This window comes from Prinia subflava, chromosome 34, assembly GCF_021018805.1.
Source record: "Prinia subflava isolate CZ2003 ecotype Zambia chromosome 34, Cam_Psub_1.2, whole genome shotgun sequence".
Taxonomy (NCBI): domain Eukaryota; kingdom Metazoa; phylum Chordata; class Aves; order Passeriformes; family Cisticolidae; genus Prinia; species Prinia subflava.
Genome location: NC_086280.1, coordinates 680508 through 698558, shown reverse-complemented (window position 1 = coordinate 698558; position 18051 = coordinate 680508). Strand labels below are relative to the sequence as shown.

At 48.2% G+C, this 18051-nt stretch overlaps 1 protein-coding gene across 3 annotated transcripts in view; it reads left to right on the top strand.

The window, feature by feature from the left end:
- The first annotated feature begins 722 nt into the window (after positions 1-722).
- The window catches only part of DIP2B (disco interacting protein 2 homolog B), a 61362-nt gene continuing 44033 nt past the window's right edge, over positions 723-18051 (top strand). For all 3 annotated transcript variants that reach the window (XM_063421023.1, XM_063421022.1, XM_063421021.1), the window contains exon 1: positions 723-914. In XM_063421023.1, the coding sequence (XP_063277093.1) occupies positions 833-914 (82 nt within the window). In that variant the 5' untranslated portion in view covers positions 723-832. The remainder of the gene's footprint in view (positions 915-18051) is intronic.

Here is an 18051-nt window from a genome sequence, read left to right as displayed (position 1 = left end):
TTCTGAGAATGGGGGGGAAGGGGACACCCTTGGGTGGGCTCAGGGGGGCCTGGGGGGGGCTCGGGGGGACCCTTGGGGGTCCCAGGGCTTTGTGCCACAATCCCAGAGTGGGTCAGGACCGGGTCCGTCCCCCTGGGTCCAGTCCCTGCCCCGGCAGGGTCAGCCCGGGGGACAGCACCGTGTCCGGAGGGTGCTGGAATCGGGGCTGGGGCTGGGCCCGGGGGCAGAACCGGGACCGGAGATTGGGAGCAGAACCGGGACCGGAGGCAGGGCTCGGGGGCAGAACCGGGACCGGAGGCGGGGCCCGGGGGCAGAACCAGGAGCGGGGACGGCATCAGGAGCAGAACCGGGGCCCAGAACCAGAATTGGGGTAGGAGCGGAACAGGGCCAGGGGTCAGGACCGGGACCGAGAATCGGGACCGGGACCGGGGCCTGGGGACAGAACCAGGACTGGGCACAGGGATCGGGAGCAGAACCAGGAGCGAGAGTGGGACACGGCGCGGGAGCGGAACCGGGATCGGGTGCGGGGAACAGAACCAGGCCTGGGCCCAGGAGCAGAACCGGGCCGAAGGGAGCAGAACCGATCAGAACCGAACCGAACCGGGCCGAAGCGAGCAGACCCGAACCGAAGCGGGCCGAGGCGCGCGGAAGGCGCGGGCGCAGCGCGGGGCGGGGCCGCGCGGGGGCGCAGCGGGGGCGCGGCGGGCGCGCGCACCGCGCGGTCACGTGGCGGCGGCGCCGGGCTCAGCCATGGCGGAGGCTGCGGCCGCTCCCGCTGCCCCCGCGCCCCGCGGCCGCTGAGCCCCGCCGCGCCCCGAGCCCGCCCGCCGCCATGGCCGAGCCCGCCGCCGTGTCCTCGCTGCCCCGCGAGGTCCGCGAGCAGCTGGCCGAGCTGGAGCTGGAGCTCTCGGAAGGTGAGCGGGGAGCGCCGCGGAGCCCGGCCCGGCCGGCCCTGCCCGCGGGGCCGCCGTGTGAGGGCCGGGGCTGGCGGGGGGCGAGAGGGGCTCGGGGGTGGCGGGGGCGGGGGAAGGAGGCTCCGGGCTCTGTCCGGGAGCGCCGCGGGAGGAGGGAAGGGCCCGGCCCGGGCCGGGGCTGTGTCTGAGCCGGAGGAGCGCCGGGAGCATCATCCGTGAGGGGAACCCCCGAGGGGTGTTCACCTGCCGGGGTGGGGGACCTGGCTCCTCTCCTCCTCTCCTCCTCTCCTCCCTCGGGAGTGTTTTGGGTTTTTTTCTTTCCTTGTGGCCTCTTTTCCGTCGCTCCCGAGCTGAGGTGGGAATAGAGACCCCGGGACAGCCGGTCCTGGGGCGGGGGAGTCGCAGCAACTTTGGGCACAATAATGAAGGCGAGCCCTGCGTTATTCCCACTTTCTGAATAAGTTCTTTTGCCATAATCGCTTCAGAGCATGCGCTTCTTGCCCCGTTTTTTTTTTTTTTTTCTTCTTGTTGTTTCCTTTTTTGCATGGGTTTGTCTTTGTTCCCCAGCGTTTAAAACGCTGCTCTCGGTGCAGCTTTGTTGTGAACCTCCCTTGTGAAGCCGGAGGGCGAGGGATGGAGCTGAGGCGGAGGGGGAAGGTTGCAGAGCAGGTAGCTCAGATTTGCATCGTTTTAATTTTCCTCCCTCCGTCAGGGTACAGAACTTGATGCCAAAATCAGTGGCTTCACTGCACGGCAGGAATAACCACAGAATCAGAATATCCCGAGTTGCAAGGGACCCTACAAGGATCATCCATGGCTCTCTTAGCATTAAAAATTAAGAAACAAATCAAGTTGCAGGCGTTCTTTCCTTGCTGTGTTTATCCCAGAGCCCACAGTGAATAAAAGAGACTCATTGACGCTCTGGAAATGAGGAATTCACTCCCAGGGCTGAGCTGGGGGCTGTCAGCCCCCGCTGCCCACACTGGCACTCAGGGCTTTGCCAGCAGAAAAAGCAGCAGAAAAAGCCGTGGCACTGCTTTCCTATCTCAGCTGGGCTGTAGCTAAACCCCTGATTTTGGAGCTTTTGTTAACTCTGTTCCAGATAAACTTTCTGTAGACATTTAACTAAAGTGATAAAACTTTATCTGGTGTTTGGTTTTGGGGACTCCGCGATAACAAAGAACGAGGAGCGGTGGCGTTGCTGAAAATGAAACATTAAATAGGTTTTTGAAAGAATTTGTTGAATGTTTTAAGCGTTTTCTTGGGTTTTCTGAAGTTTGTTTCTTGTAGCCTGTTGTGATTTGAACCTGTGATAGATTGTAGTGCAAATTTAAAAATAAATGAACTCTGTTGCTGGGCTGGCTGCTGTGACATCCCACTAAACTTTACCAAGCTGCTCCAATAGCTGCAACTTTGGTGCTACAGGGTGAAGTTTTGTGGCTTATGTAAGTAATTCTCTGAATATTAAATCCACTGCCCCTTTGTGGGTTTAATACTTGGATTTCTTAATATGCATACCCAGGATTTGTTTGTGCAAATCACTTTTTTCTGTCAAAAAACCCCACGAGTGCAGAGAATTTGGGGTGGCTGTGTCCCCAGACCCTTGGGGACATATTTCAGGGGATGTTGCTGCTGAGATAACTGAGCTGTGGGAAGGGGGAGTGAGGTAATGTCATTGTGGAGTTCTTGAAAAATACGCCCTAGTTTGAGGCTTAAGCCGAGGGATTTTGAGGCCTGTGTGTGCATTGTTCAGCTGAATATAACCACGGGCTGTTGACAGTAAACAATATTGAATAGAAGCATTTTATTAAAAATGGCAGCAGGGCTCCATGTGCAACTGCTCAGTTGTTGCTCAGATAAGAACATTTGATCCTTTTTTTTCCCACCCCCTTGTTGCAGCTTGGATCGTCTCTGGGCTTTGACTGTGGGAATATTTCTGGCAGGTTTTTTTGGCAGAAACATCTCATTTTTGGGACAGGAGGGGAGCTGCAGGGTCCCTGAGAGGTTCTGTGTGACAGGGGGAGTACCTGGGCTGGGAGCACAAACATTTGAGTGCTGTGAGTTTCATCCAGGCATTTGTTACTACTGCTCACCACCACAGAGCAGAGAATTTATAACAAAACGGGGAAAATTCAGTGTCCAAACCTTATCTGAGGTGGTGGTTGTGAAAGGTGCTGCGTCAGCAAGCAGGGTGCAAAGTGGAGCAGGATTACTCTAATGAGTGCTGGAAATAGAAATCAGAGTTTGCAGTGATGTTCCTTAAAGAACAACCTGTGCAGACGGAGCAACAGGACTAATTAAAGCTCTGGATTATTCCTTCCTGAGCCCTGTGGTCAGCGAGGAAGTGACAGTCATCCCAGCCCCGAGTGAAAATGTCTGAGCAAAGCAGGGGGACGTGTTCCAGGAGACATTAATTGTTCATTAATCAACAGAAATTACATCTCACCCTGAGTCTTGGGCCTTGGTGATGGGTTTGAGACCAGCTCATTCATTTATAAGTGTTTATAAGAGTTCATTGTCTCCCATCAATGTGAAAAGATTTCTACCTGCAGCTGAACTTGGGGAGATCTTCCCTTCCCTCACAGAAAGGATCGGTGTTGGTGCCTCTAAAGGAAGAATATTCAAGTGTCAGTAACATTTATCAGCTGAGAATTGGGTCACGGAGCTGTGGGAGACCTGGAACCTGCTCATCACTCTCGTGTTTGCCTTCTTTTCTCACTTTGGGGATATTTTTCTTTCTGGTGCTTTTCTGCATCTGTCAGTGACACCCACATTGTGCATCACTAATGATGGGAAGGGCTGTCTTTGAATTTACGTCTCTTTCTGTTTGATGAGTGAAAGTGCTGGGGATATTAACTTTAAAAAAGACTTTTCTCCCCGTTTTCACACGTCTGTGGGTTGAGCAAAGGTGGCTTCAGATCCACCACATCATGCTGTCCTTAGAATGCTCCCAGTGTGTGCTGAAGGGTGCACGGAGCAAGGTGAATGTCTGAATTCATCCCATATTCAGTGGGAAATGTGAATATTAAAGCAGTTTACCACTGGGCTTGGGTGTTTTTACACCTTGGGTGCAACATTCCAGCAGCTCCTCTCACATCAGCCTCATCCCAGCTGTCAGTGGAGCTGGGAAACTCTGGAATATCCAAACTCAAAGGCTCTGATCAGGCACGTTCAGAGGATTTGTCTCACACAGGGCACGTTGCAGTGCCCGTGTGGGGAATGTGTTCTCCTGGAGGTGGGAGCTGTGGCAGCCCCACTGCAGGGCCCAGCCGGGCTCTGCAGGGCCTGAACACCCCAGGAAAAGCTGATTTGGCTGCTGGGCTTGGTGTCACTGCAGTTTCTGCCTTGCCTGACGTTTGTAACTCATGCAGGGGTGGCAGTGGAGAGACACCTGAGTGTCCAGGGAAGGGCAGGGGGATTCCACCTCGCAGTAAGGAGGAGCTCCTGTGAGCAGCTCAGTCCTTGGACATCATTTCTGCCACTTTTGGGTTTTTTTGGCAGGGTTACCACGTCCTCCCCGGACAGGGAGCTGCCTTCTGTTTACTCCCCTAGCTAAAAACGCATTTACTGCCTGGTCTGTGGTGCTGGGTGGGTGTTTCTGTGGATGTGCACCTGGGTTTGCTCCTTTGAGAGCTGATTGTCTCTCGCTGCAGAGCTGAGAGCAAAGCTTTGTGTGAGGGTTTTCAGATTTTCTGAGGAAACAGAAGGATGGTGGCACGGTGGAAAAAGGAGTATCAGCAAAACAGTGGAAACTCGGGACTGAAGGCCAGCCAAGTAGGATAGAACCTTACTGGAAGAAAACATGTTGACTCAAGCAAGTGGGTAGAGTCTTTATTTTGTTTGGCTTGAAAATTTCTCACAGAATCAGGGTATTTCTCTGATCTTTTAAAAAATTGCGTGTTTCAGGTTGCAATCTTTGATTGCCAGGCGCCTGTCAAAGTAGGTGAGGGCCTTTTTTATAGATTAGGCAGCTGAAGCACAGAATTTAAATTCCAGAGTCAAAGGAAGTAATTGTCTGAGCTGGGGCTGGCTGTATGGATTGTGCTGAGTGAGCAGAAAGGTTTCACTTCAGTTTCTTCCCCCACTCAGAGAGGAACTGTGGGCCAAGCCCAGAAAAGGTTAAAAAGAGCTTTATAAACACGAGCAAGTTGGATCTGATCAGCCTGTAGCTAACAGGACTTACAGGTGGTTTTTGTGCATTTATGCAGCATCTCACCCACAAGTCTTGCATTAGGCAAAACCAGCACTGGGAAAGCTTTAATGTTGCTTCCTTAATTTACCTGCAGGGCTGGCAGCAGATGGGTCCCAAATCTGCTGAGAAATCTGTGCAGGGCTTTGTGTGCAGCCAGTGCAGGCACAGTTTGAGAGCTCTGGAAAGCCTAAACCCCTCCTGGAGCTGTCACAGGGAGCTGTGCTCAGCCAGGGATCATCCAGCCTCGGCTGGCACTGCAAAGATCCCAATCAAGATCTCTCATCTGCTTTCACTGTGGATGAAATTCTGTTTTCTTCAGCTTCACAGCCCAGGAAAAAGTGATGTAAGCACGGGGCACATGGATTCCGTGCAATGTCTGTGACACAGGAAAAGGAAATCCAGCTCCAGCCGTGAGCAGGAGGAGCAAAGCTCCAGATCTGTCACCAGTGCAGCAAACAGAAGGTCCACGAGGTGATCACGGATCTCTGCTCTGCAGATGGCCAAAGCAGAATGATTGAAGTGATTGATGCTTTGGAGAGAGGCAATTAAACACAAATACTGCAGGAAATATTTTGGCTGCTGGGAGTGGGAGTGGGGTTTACTGTTGGTACATGGTTGAGGCATGTAAACATGGGGAAGAGGAGAAAGGCTTCGGGATCATCCAGACTGGAATAATAAAAAATAACCAGGAAGGGTAAAGAATGTGGGTATTTTTGTGTTGTCCCTTTTACTCTTAGGGAACGAGGAGCCAGTTTGGGGCTCTTTTCAGTAGCTGTAGCTCTGACCCTTTGCCTTGGGGAGAGGAGGAAATTAGAGGCTTTAAGGAGAGTCCTGCACCTCCTCCCTGGTTGTTTCTGTGAGCTCTGCTGGGGTTAGAACCAGTTTCCTCAGCTGGGTGGAGGGGACATCTGGTAGCCACAATTCCAAGGTGGATTTTGTGAGTGCTGGTACCTCCAGGATGGGGACATTTGCCATTGGGAATGCCAAGGAATTGCTCAGGCTGGGAATGTTCACCAGACCTGTTGGCTGAAGCTGCATTTGGAGTTTGCTGTGGTGTCCTAGATAACCCATCTCCAGCTTGCTATTTTAAATTTAGCATGAAATATTGAGTAGGAAATGTGATGGGTGGCAGAGGAGCTGCAGAGAGCTGCAGTCCTTGGAGCTCCACAGGGGAGGGCACGTGGAGAACCCCTCGTGTTTCTGCTTCACTGGTGCTGGTGTGGAAAGGGTGACAATTCCTTCCTGATTCCCTCTCCCTGATCAGCATTTATCATGAATTTTTCTGTCCACTGCATTTATCATGTTTATTCAGTGGCAAGTTTCAGGAGCCAGAGAATGAACTCACGGCGAGCGTTCCCCAGGGATGGGCAGAGGCTGGAGAGTTCCTGTTTGCATTTCTTTCAAATACAATGTGCAGATCATTTCTTAGGATGGTTTTCTTTAGACCGCATGTCTCAGTTATAAAAAGCATTTCCTGAATCTCTCAGTGAGTTGCTCAGCTGCTTTTTTGGACATGGATTCATAGAGAGAGGAATTGAAGCATTTCTCTCTGTCGAGGGTGATTCAATCCAAAATTTTTTTGGAGAGCTTGTGAAATCAGGGGCGAGTCATCAGGCCAGGATGTCTGGTTGTATTAATTAGAATGGAAAACTCTTACATTTGCAGCATGTGTGAGGAAACAGTGATTTATAGGTAACGGATGCTCTGCAGGCAGCAGCATTCCATCTGCTACACGAATTTTCCCATTGCATTTCGTGAAAAACCTTGGGAAGAGCCTCACACCTGTATTTCTCATCTTGAATCACACACTGGGCTGTTACTCTCGCCTGATATTTGGAGTAAAATTCCCATTTCCATCAGTTTGTGTTCTTTTCAAACTTCAAAGCTGAGAGTTTGTGAAACACCACTTGGAGTAAACACAGGCAGGACACAAGTTTAAATTACCCTGATTTGATACCAAAGATAGTCACGTAATAGTAACATAACTTTCCTTGCTCTGAGCAATCACCTTCTTTTATTTAGTGTAACTTAAGCTGATAAAAAGAAAAAGGAAAAGGAAAAAAAACACGTAAAAGTTTTAGCACTTCTCTGCCAACATAAACTCTTTCTAATTCTTGTTGACTTGAGAACTGCTGATGCAAACTAGGTCTTCCTGGCCTCTGAATTCCACAGGGACGGGAGCCCACAGAGCCCACAGGGCATCCATTAATACATTTTGTGGAGCCAGGGTTCCAATTCCTGCCTGAATGATCAGCCAGGAGCTCTCGGAATTGTTCCCCGCCAGTCAGGCAACCTGCTTTCACCGTGTCCCTGGGGAGCAAAAACAACCAGCAGAATTGTGCCCCTGCCTGATAAAATTAGGTCTTCTGTAATCTCCCTCGGAACAGCCGGATGGCTGGCTGCCTTCAAAAACATATGTTTTAATGCAGGAATAATGCAGGAATAATGCAGGAATAATGCAGGAATAATGCAGGAATAATGCATTCCATTTCGGAGCTGGGTGAGCCTGAGTGCAGGGAGCGCTCCCATTTTGCCTCTGGGAGCAGGACTGATGTCAAACATCAGGTCTAAAGTGCAGAGAATGGTTTGGGATGTTTTTCCTGTCTTTTGCTCTTAGGGGGGATGTTGTTCCCGTGGCTTAGTCCTAAAGGAGTTGGGCAAGTGAGGCTTTTATTGGAGATAAAGCTTAAACTGCAGAGCTGAGTCAGTGTTTGTATTCCTGGGCTTGAGCTGACTGCATTAAGAAATTTCCTTGGGAATAGCAACACTGGTGTTCCTCTATTGCAGAGGTTTATAAATTCATTTCTCTGAGAGCAGCACAGGTAACTTTTGGAGGAGGTTCTGCTTTATCCCCCTCCCTCCTGCACGCAGGGGAACACCCAATGCTGTTTGTGTAGGACAAGCCAGGGGAGGTTTTGGCAGTGAGAAGTTTGGAATGTACAAGCAAAGTAAGCTCTGATGGGACACTTGTGTGTCCATAAATTGTAAGGAAGGAAACGGGTAAAAAATATATGGGAAACATGGAAAACAGGGGGAAAAATACATGGGAAGCATAGAAAATGGGGGGAAAAACATGGAAAATACAGAAAATGGGCAAAAATGCATGGGGAGCACAGGAAATGGGTAAAAAATGCATGGGAAAGAGAGAAAATGGGGGAAAACACAGGGGTTTTGTGTTTCCTGTTGTCCTTTAATGCATCAGCTCTTTATTTCGGGTGCTGATTAACCAAGAGGAGCCATTCCAGTCTGAAGACCTTTTCTGGAAATGCTGTGATTTGCTCCTGAGAGCAGCAGAAAAGGTCTGATAGTCCTGCTTGCTTTGCCTGGTGGTTGCATCTCTGCCATCAGCTTTCCTGTAATGTAAATTCTGTGGAGAAAGTGATCCCAGAGAGGAGCTGAGCAGCCAAAAGAAGCCCCGAGGAGGGGATGGAGGCTTTGAAGTTTTGTGCTCCATTTCTAACAGGAGGTGAGAGCAGAGTTAAGTTGGCCAAGGTCACTGGTGTGAGGAAGGCCATTCCTGCTGTGACATTCCTGCTCACAATGCCATTGTCACTGGGGACAAGGAGAGTCCCTCCAAGTGACAGGGCAGATTTCAGGCTGTGATTATTCACCCTGGGATGGAGAGCAGGGCCAGGGATCAGGAGATGGAGCAGGAGATAAAGGTCCCTGATCCTCGGCGGTGCTGCTGGAGAATAAACAGATCTGCAGTTATTAAACTGCACTGCCTTTTTTCCCCCCTTAATTGAACACAAGCGGAAAATGCCAATTAAAGGTGCTCCATTTCTGGCGTTCAGGAGATTGCTGTGTGTCCCGTGGGTGCTGGAGAAGGTCCTGACAGCGTTTGTGGGGCTGTGTGTGATGAGGAAGGAGAAATGTTTGCTTCATCCATCTCCAGGCTGGAGAAAAGCACCTCTGTCCTGCTGCGTGTCCTCAGCAGCTCCAGGTTTCATAACAAAGCTTTTGGCAGCAGCACTGGCTGCTCTCACCTCTTGACACCTCACTCTTTCCATCTCGAGAGCTCAGGTGAACTTTGGCAAACCAGAGAGGGCACGGGATGAAACTTTTAGGAATCTAAGCTGTGTTTCTTCCACTGCGTTTGGGTTTCGTGAGCAGTGAAAGAACCAAATTATAAATCATTTTGAGACGGGTTTTTTGGGCTTTTTTGTCAATCCTGACAAAATACTGGACATGAGACTGAAGCCTCTTGTGTTACAAAAAGATCTCCAAATGGCCAAGTGCTCAAGTGCTCGTGTAAATGTTTTTAGAGACTCAGACCTGTGTTTATTCTTAGGGCAGAAACTTTAAGTGATCCCTTGTGGATTAAAAAAAAGAACAATTCTCATTGTAATTGGAATGAAAACCTCCATTCTTACGCAATTTGGGAGCAGTGAAAAGGGGAAGTGTTGTTATTTTGAGTTCCCAAGCAGGAAGAGGGGGAGATGCACTGGGGTGAGGTGAGCAGCTCGGACACAGAGAGGGGACATCAGACCCTCCGTGGCTCAGGGGATGTCACTCACTGTCACTCACACTGTGACATGAGCAGTCTGATGTCTCACCATGTTTAGGAAGCTTCTCCATGATGGTGATGGTCAGGTTTGGTTGAACATAAACCCATTGTGTTTGTGGGATTTCTCCTCTCTGCTTTAAATTTTCAAGTCCTCCTTGAAAATGTCCTTATTTTAAGAAGTCGTGTGGTGCAGAAAGAAGTCATTTGCTGAATCCCAAATAGGGAGAATTGTGGATGAAGGCGAAGCAAATGAGTCAGATATAAATAATCCTATTATGTCTTGGCTGCAGCCACACCTAGAAACCTTGAGCAAACATTTCTGTGTAGTTATTCCTGTGTTTGATACACTTTACTTGTTAAGTCCTGTTTCAAAATTGCAGCATGTAAAAATTGTGTAGGGCCAGTTGTGCCATCAGTGTGAAGGACTTGGGAACGTTGTTTTAATCATTTTGACCAGGAGCACAGAGACCTGAGTTAATTAGCTCTCATATTTCCCCCAAATCAGAAAAATCCATAACCCTGGAGCTGGTGTTGCCTTGGAAGGTTTTCAAGGCAGTTCTTTTTGCAGTAGGCCTTCAAAAAAAATCTCTGGCGGGAAGAGCAAACAGGAAAATGTAATCACCCTTCACCTTTTGTGTATCAAATCCTCGTTCACTGGACAGAGCTTTGGGTTTTACACTTCAGAAGCAGCTGCTTGTGGCATGGAGGGTGTAAGGAGAGGAATTTGGATCCAGCCAGGTCATACCTGATGTTCCTGTGATTCCTGTCCTGTGTCTTAGGAGAGAGTTGGCTGGAGAAGTGGAGAAGGAGAAAATATTCTTCTCTATTTTTTCTGGTGCTCCCATCCTGCAAAGTGGCAACCTCAGGACTGTGCTGGTGCAGCTGCTCCTGGGTTTGCATGCAGGACCTCACAAAGAAATTCCCAGTATTGCACTGGAATCCTTGACACCGTGAAAGGAGTCTGTAAAATAGTCCAAGAAAGGGAGAAGGAGAGGAACTAGCAAAGTAGGGAGACCTGGGAAATGTCAGAGCTGGTTTTTCTATCATCCTGCTGTCAGGAAGAGCTATAAGAGCTATTTCAGAATAGTTTTCTGTGGGTGAAGTGTGACAAGAAGTCCCCAAGAGGTGCTGTCACATCGGGATAAGCTCGCAGTGGTTGGATTGTTTCCACCATTCAAAGAGATTTGTTTGAAGCTGTTTGGTGGATTCTTAGTTGAAAGGTGCATTTCTGCTCCTTCAGCACACTGTGCCCCGAGCAGCTGCAGACAGATCTGTGTCTTAACTCACTAAACCAGTTCATGTGGAGCTCTGAGCACGCTGTCTGCTGGGACGCTGTGCTGGGCACGTCAGCCAAGCTGTGCTGGCTGTTCCAGGGAGTTCCCTCAGCAGGGGAAAAGCTGACTTGGGTTTCCTGTGCTGTCCTTCCCCTCTGATTGTGCAGGGTGTGAATTCAAAGCGAATTCAGAGCGTTATCTGTGCATGGAAGCACATCTGAGGAGGAGGAAGGCAGCAAGGCCAGGGATGTGCCAGCTGCTCCAAGGCTTTGTTAGAGACTGAAGGAATCCTGTGTCCATTCAGGCACTGGAGCATCCCCAGGGCCTCCCCTGGCCTCTCTGGGAAGGAGGTGAAGGCACTTTTGGAAGTGATCACACACTTGTGCACGTCGGTGTCCTTTAGCTCTCGAGGTGCTGTTGGTGTTTCAATTGGAAGATCTCGTGTTGAATTCTCAGGGTTTCCTGCAGGAGAGCACTGATCCCATTGTTGAACCCAGACCATGGGGAAGGATCTTCTTTGTGTCCCATAAGGAGTGTCTGGGCCCACGTGTGACTTCTCTCTGCTCCTGGGCAGGACGAGCTCAGGCTGCCTCAGCTCTGGGGAAGGTGCCTGTGGGATGTTCTGGTTTCTCCATGTGATAAATTCCTCATTCTCAGCTTGCTGCACGCAAAAATAAAAAGGAGAGACAAGCTCAAGTATCGAAATAAATGTCAATTTTAAACAAGTGCAACGGAGCAAATTAAAAATGGGCAAGTTTTCATGTTTGGATCTTCACAGTTCCTTTTCTTCTGCGTGAAAAGAAGATTTTGGAGTGATTTATGGCTGTCATGCCAGGCTTCTCAGCACTGTGGGGTTCAGCACTGTCTGTCAGTCGAGCGGTTGATTTTTGACAAGCTGCACTTCTGGGCCAAGGCTTTTTTTTTTGTTCCTCCTTTTGGAGCTTTTAACATGAAATATTCAATCCTGCCTGTTCTCAGCACAACTGATTCAGGTATCACAGTTCAGAGAATCGTGGCCGCAGTGTTGGGTCGTGAGCACATCCTGCATTTGTGGTTTCTGTGTATTTTCATGGAGTTGAGAGCCTGCCTGTGACCTGGCAGTCCTGGGAGGAATTTCGTTGTGTCTCCTCCAGCAGAACCAGGGCTGGAGGAAACAGCTCTCCAGAGTTTTCTGGATTGAGGTGCTCCAGCTGCAGGAGTTTTTATGGATGCTCACACTGGCTGTCACTGCAGCTCAGCGCCGTGTTCAGATCTCAGCTGGGATTCTCCAAGGAATTTATTTTGTTTCTGTGTTTTGATACACTTCTACCTTGCACTTCTGCTAAGAAAGAATTCATCCTGTTGTGCAAGAGATGTTGGAGAGAAGTGGTTGTTTTATTTCCCGAACATCATCATTTCTCTTGAGGGACTGTTACGTGGCATGGCATGAATTTTACTTCTGTGAAACACAGAGTCAGCAGAGAAGTCTTGGAGAACAAATTGGAGGGCAACAATCCAACCTGGAGCTGTGTCCGCAGTCCTGCTCTTTCAGAGGTTTTTGCTTAATTGCAGATTTTCTGTTTGGATGTTAATCCTTTCGTTTCTCTTTCTTGGCAGAATATCTCCTCTTAAATTATTACTGTCAACACGTCCTTAGCCCTTCCTGCCCCTCCACCCCCTAATTGTGAGGGCTTTGCTGCAAAAGGCCGTGGTGTTTGCAGCTGAAAGCAAAGCCTGCTGTGAATATCATATTTTATCCAAAAGAGACAAACAGCTCCCCATTAATATTATTACATTGACACTCCGGTTTTATAAACAGTGGAATGTTCTGTGGAATGGTTGTTATCCAGTGATTATGGCTCCATTAGGCACAGGAACAGATGGTTCCTGTCCAAGTGCTTTTTATGTTGTCATTTCTAGCAGGAATAAAAGGGAATGTTGAATTTTCATCTCTTCGCTGGTGAGGCTGGAAAGGTCACCCAGGCTGTGATGGAGGAACTCGTAATTAAAGTGAGGTTGAGAGACCAAACAAGAAGTGAACTAATCCATGGAATCGTGGAATGGTTTGGGTTGGAAGGGGCCTTGGAGCTCATCTCATTCCACCCTGAACTGATCCATGGAGTCGTGGAATGGTTTGGGTTGGAAGGGGCCTTGGAGCTCATCTCATTCCACCCTGAATTGATCCATGGAATCATGGAATGGTTTGGATTGGAAGGGGCCTTGGAGCTCATCTCATTTCCCCTGCTGCTGTGGATTCCTCCCACTGTCCCTGGCTGCTCCAAGCCCTGCCCTTGGACACCTCCAGGGGTGGGGATGATGTGGAACAGGCTGGAACAGGACACAGCACACGGGTGCAGGAACGGGCTGCAGGTCAGTGGAGCAGGGCTGCGGTCAGGGTGATCCTCAGAGGGGCAAAGCTCTGGAGGATTTCCAGCTTTAGGAGAGGTGGGGCTCCTGCAGGATGGAGAGGGAAGGGCTGGAAAGTCCCTGCCTTCCTCAGCAGCCCAAACAGAGGTGGAATTGGGATGTCCAGGAGCTCTGCCAGGGTCACACTGGAGCTGAAGCAGCAGCTCTGCCCTGTGTCCATCCGTGTCCATCCTGCCTTTTTCACTGGGGGTGATGTGGGACTCGAGACTTGGGGGTCCCACAAATGACTCCCAAGTCTGATTTCACACCCTCCGCAAGCCCTTGCTTTTTCAGGTCATGCATTTGTTAAGTTTTGTCTCTTTTTTTGAAGGTTTTTCTTGGACATTTTAGAGTTGTGTATTAAATTCTGCTCTGTCCATGCTGTCCTGGTTTAGGGCAAATTTGGGAGATGTGTAGAGAGAATTTAGCTGGCAGGATTTTTTCTTGTTGTGACAACCAGAGAGTTCAAATTTGGGCTTCTGTTTTCAGTGAGTAAGTTGGAGGACTTACCTGTCTTTTTGCATAGTAATAAACCCAAGCTAATTCTGTAGAATTAAGTGCTAATGAGAAATAAGGCAATTGAGTTTAGTTTGTTATTGAAAGTAATTCTGCTTCCACCTTGGAGGGACACTGGCTATTGCTGAAAGAAACAGCACGGTCACCTTTGCTTGAAATTCACTGCAGAATGGAAAATTAAAATATGATCTCACTCTCATTAAAATTAAGTAATTGATGTCATCATTCAATTACAAGATTTTTCAGGAGCTTTCAACAAATCTTTTCAGGTTGTTATCAAAACCTGACCAACCAGGGATCCTTAAGTTGGAGGAAATGGGGGTAGTTCTGTGTTAGGTAACAGAGAGGTGAGGGAGCATCTCAGGGAAATCCCCAAGTGCCAAATTCAGCCCTGAACTCTGAAGAGCTCCCAGTGTCCTTCTCCTTCCTGGAGATTCCAGCTCAGCATCACCGACTGCAGGAAATCTTTCATCTCCTCCTCTGGGCTACACAGAGTGGCAGAGGAGACCTGGGCTTTGTGCTGGCTTCATCACTCTCAGAGTATGAATATTTAATTTAGGCTTCTTCAGGCTTTTAGCAGATTTCTCAGGCTGCTTCCTGTGGTAGTGTATGTGAGGACAACTGAGAAGAGCATTTGGATTCGCTTACTGTATGGAAGGAGGGTTTATTAGTTTTGATTTAATTACTGAAATACTTTCAAGAAGCTCATCTTGTTCTGTGAGTAACTTCCCCATAATCTTAACCAGAAAACAGAAGCAGCAGTTCTTATTTTTCCAGTGCCAAGCAGTGTTTTGGTGACAATGTCCAGCTTTTACTAAAATCTGTTCATACTGCTGTTATGTGGTTAGAAGTTTATATAAATATTTCATCATTTTGGATCTGTTTTTACAACAAGTTTGATCTTGGAGAGATTGCACCTTGTTAGTGCAAATACACCATGGAATTGTTGCCTGTTATTAGACATGAGGTTCCTTCTTTTCCAAATTCAAGATATTCTGCTCAAGTGAACAGTGCAGGGCATGGGGGCAGCTCTGGTTGCCTTTCAGCACATGAGAGCCCCTTTTGTTTGCATTCTTTTAGTTTTAGTTTTAGTTTTTGCTGACTGTGTGCTCTTAAATAATCCTGCTGATTTCTCCATACTTCCTTCCCTCTGCAAGCCAGACATTTGAGGAATCAGTTTATTTAAATTGGAAGAGGAGATATTGTACCCTGAGAGAGACAACGGGAGGAAAATTCTCTGTCAGAAGTAGTTGTGGATTTGATTTAAGATCTTTTGTACTTTTAGGCCTGTTTATTTTGGTTCAAGGTCCACTGGTGTCAGTGTGGAAGGGATGTATGTCCTCCCAGTTTTGTGGAAATAGTTTTGATGGTGATGTACCCATAGAAGGCAAGAAAATTCCATGTGTGGTGATGTTAGTGATGGGAACAACAGAAATATCAGGGTAATATCACAATATCCTATGTAACAAGGGCAATAAATTGACTGTTCCTTTTCTTTATGGCAAAAGGATGTTTGTTTCTATTTAAAAAGGCCACTTTACACCAAAACCTGAATGTCATTCTTTTAAAGAACCATTAATGTGCTGTATTAATTAGAAGGAATGGGCGTGCTGGGAGAAAAACCTATTCTCCCCTGAAGCAGCCAAGCTCAGTGACTTTTTGGGGTGAATTTCCAAAGTGCAGCTGGGTTGTTGGGTTCTCCTTTTTGCTGCCCAGTTTGGCTCCTTATTTTGATCCTCCACTCAGCTTAAAGGCTTTTTTCACATGAGGAGGGTCTGGCCACGTCCTGCTCTGCAGCGGGAACAAAGCTCTGCTGGAGCAGGTTTGACTCTGCCCAAAGAGCCCCGGACAGAAGTCGCTCCTCGTGTGATTTTTCTTGTAAAGAGCCTCAAAGCTGACAGGATAATGGGGTTTTTCAGGCCTTTTGGGGACGTGCCAAGAGGGTTTCCTTAGCAGTGCCATTCTTCGAGGAGCTGTGCACGCTGATGTAAACACAACTGAAAGCCTCACCCAGCCCGGGCTGAGCGCAGGGCCTGGGATCTGCTCTTCATGCCGTGCTGTGCAGGGCATTTTCCTTCTGCTCTGTCTGTTTAAATCTGATTTCCCAGGCTTGGAGGCGACTTGAATGGGTTGTGCTGGCTGAGTGCAGGAAAGCTGTGACAGGCACTGACCTGGAGGAGCTCCGTGGGGCAGCCTCCCATTCCCAGGACACAGAATCGTGGCTGGAATGGGGTGTGCAGAGCAGGTTTAAGGATATTTCAGGGGGTTTTGGTTCCCACTAGTCAGGCTGGAAGGGAATGAGTAGGAAACCTCTGTTTCCTCCTGCTGCTGCTGCCTCCGTCGGGAGCGCGTCGGGAATTCGGTGGGAGTCTCCGCCAGTCAAATTACAGGTGTCGCACACTAATTGGAGGCTGGTAAAAGTTTAATAATTGTATTGCTTTGCCTTTAAGTAGTGGGATCCTGCTCTGGTGACTAATCCTGTTTAATAGTGACTGTCCTCGAGTGAGCACTTGGGAGTGCAGCGACTCGGGGCTCTGTTCCAGCTTTCAGTGCTTTGGGAGAAACAGCAAATTTTGCTCTCTTGAGCAGCCACCACCTTCTCTGCTGCTTTTTCTATGAAAAGGGATCATAACATCCTTATAAATACACACTTGGTACTGGCTCCTTAGGAAAACCAGGGCAGGAAGGGTGTGGGATTTGTGTCTCACCTCTTGATTTTTGAAAGATTCACTCTTACGATTGATTGATCACTGTGCTTGGCTAGTTCTATTTTTTAGTTGGGTTTTGTTTGAGGAGGAGGCATCTCCCAGTGCCTTCATCAAGTTCTGTTTCTTTGTTTCACCATGCATAATCATCATCCTCATCGCTGTGACTTGGAGCAGCACTATCCCATCTGGAAATCCATAATTACTGTGCAGGGTGAGGTGCCAACTGGGTTAGGCTCTGTGCTGTGTTTAAGGGCAGGTCGGAGCTGCTGAATGTGAGCAGCTGTGTTTGATTACTAGATAAGGCAATAATTGCTCTTAATTTCTTTCTTCTCCCCTTGTATCTTATTCAAGAATCAAGGATTTACTTAGGAGAAGTAAATCAGATCCAGCTGAGCTGAAGCAGTGTATCTAAATTTATTTGTGTTACCAAAGTGCTTTTTGGTGGGGTGAGGTGTTGCTGTGGAGCCAGGATGGGAGCAGAGTTACCAAGGAGTCCCTGTGGCACTTGGCTTATGTTAAAAATTCAAGTCAAGAGAATTATTAAATATTGACACCTAGGAGCCAAGAAAAGGTGGCTGACAGGAGTCATGCATGGGATTAAAACCCACAGTAACTTCTGTTTTAATCTCTTTGGGTGCCAGCATGGTTTTGTCTTTAATTCCTAGGCTAAAATCAAGCTTGATCTGGAAAATCTTCTGTCCACACTTGTCTGTCCCTTGTAGAAAGTGCAGACTGCCAGGACAGGCAGAGTTTGTTGTAATCTCTTGTAGTCGGGCTGGACAGGCAACTCCTGGGAGAGCCTTATCAGCACTCCCAGCTCAAATAATTCAGTGTGTACCTGGAGGGTGACAGTGCTCTACCTGCCTGAATCAAGTGCTGAATCACAGGGCTGTCACACTTTAGTCATTTCCTGGGAAACTTTGCTTTTCAGTCTGGTGGGAGAGTGCGAGGTCTGCACTTGTGCTGGGGTTGAATAATCGGGAATTTCTGCTGCTGTCTGTGAGCAGGAGGTTAGTCAGCAAAAAGAATTATTCAGAATCATTTCAGCTGGGTTATTTAATGCTCTGGGAGTTGTCTCGCTTTACTCAGCTCAGCTGGTTCTCGGGTAGGTGTGTGGCACTGTCTGTGTCCCCTCCTGCAGATTGTTCTGGTGCAGGGCTGCTGTTAAACCCTGCAGTGCTCCTCACATGGTTCCCACTGACTGTGTGTCAAAAATAGATGAAAACATTTCTCCTGAACAGATTTAGTAAAATCCTGTTTGTGACAAAGCCTTGAGTTTGTTACATTCAGGAGGGAAAATTTCCCCCAATGACAAGTTGTAGCTATTTAAGGGATTTTTACTTTTTATCCCTAGGTTGGGGTTACATGCAAGATTTTTTTATTTGCATATGGGATTCAACTGTTTATGTGCATGTGCTGCACATAAATTTTATGGGTGATGTAAATTTTATATGGCTGCACTTCACAACAGAATATCTCATATAAAGTTGACTTTGATTGGATTTTGCAGGTGTTGGTTGGAGGCAGTTTGTGTTTGGGATTATCAGGGCTGACA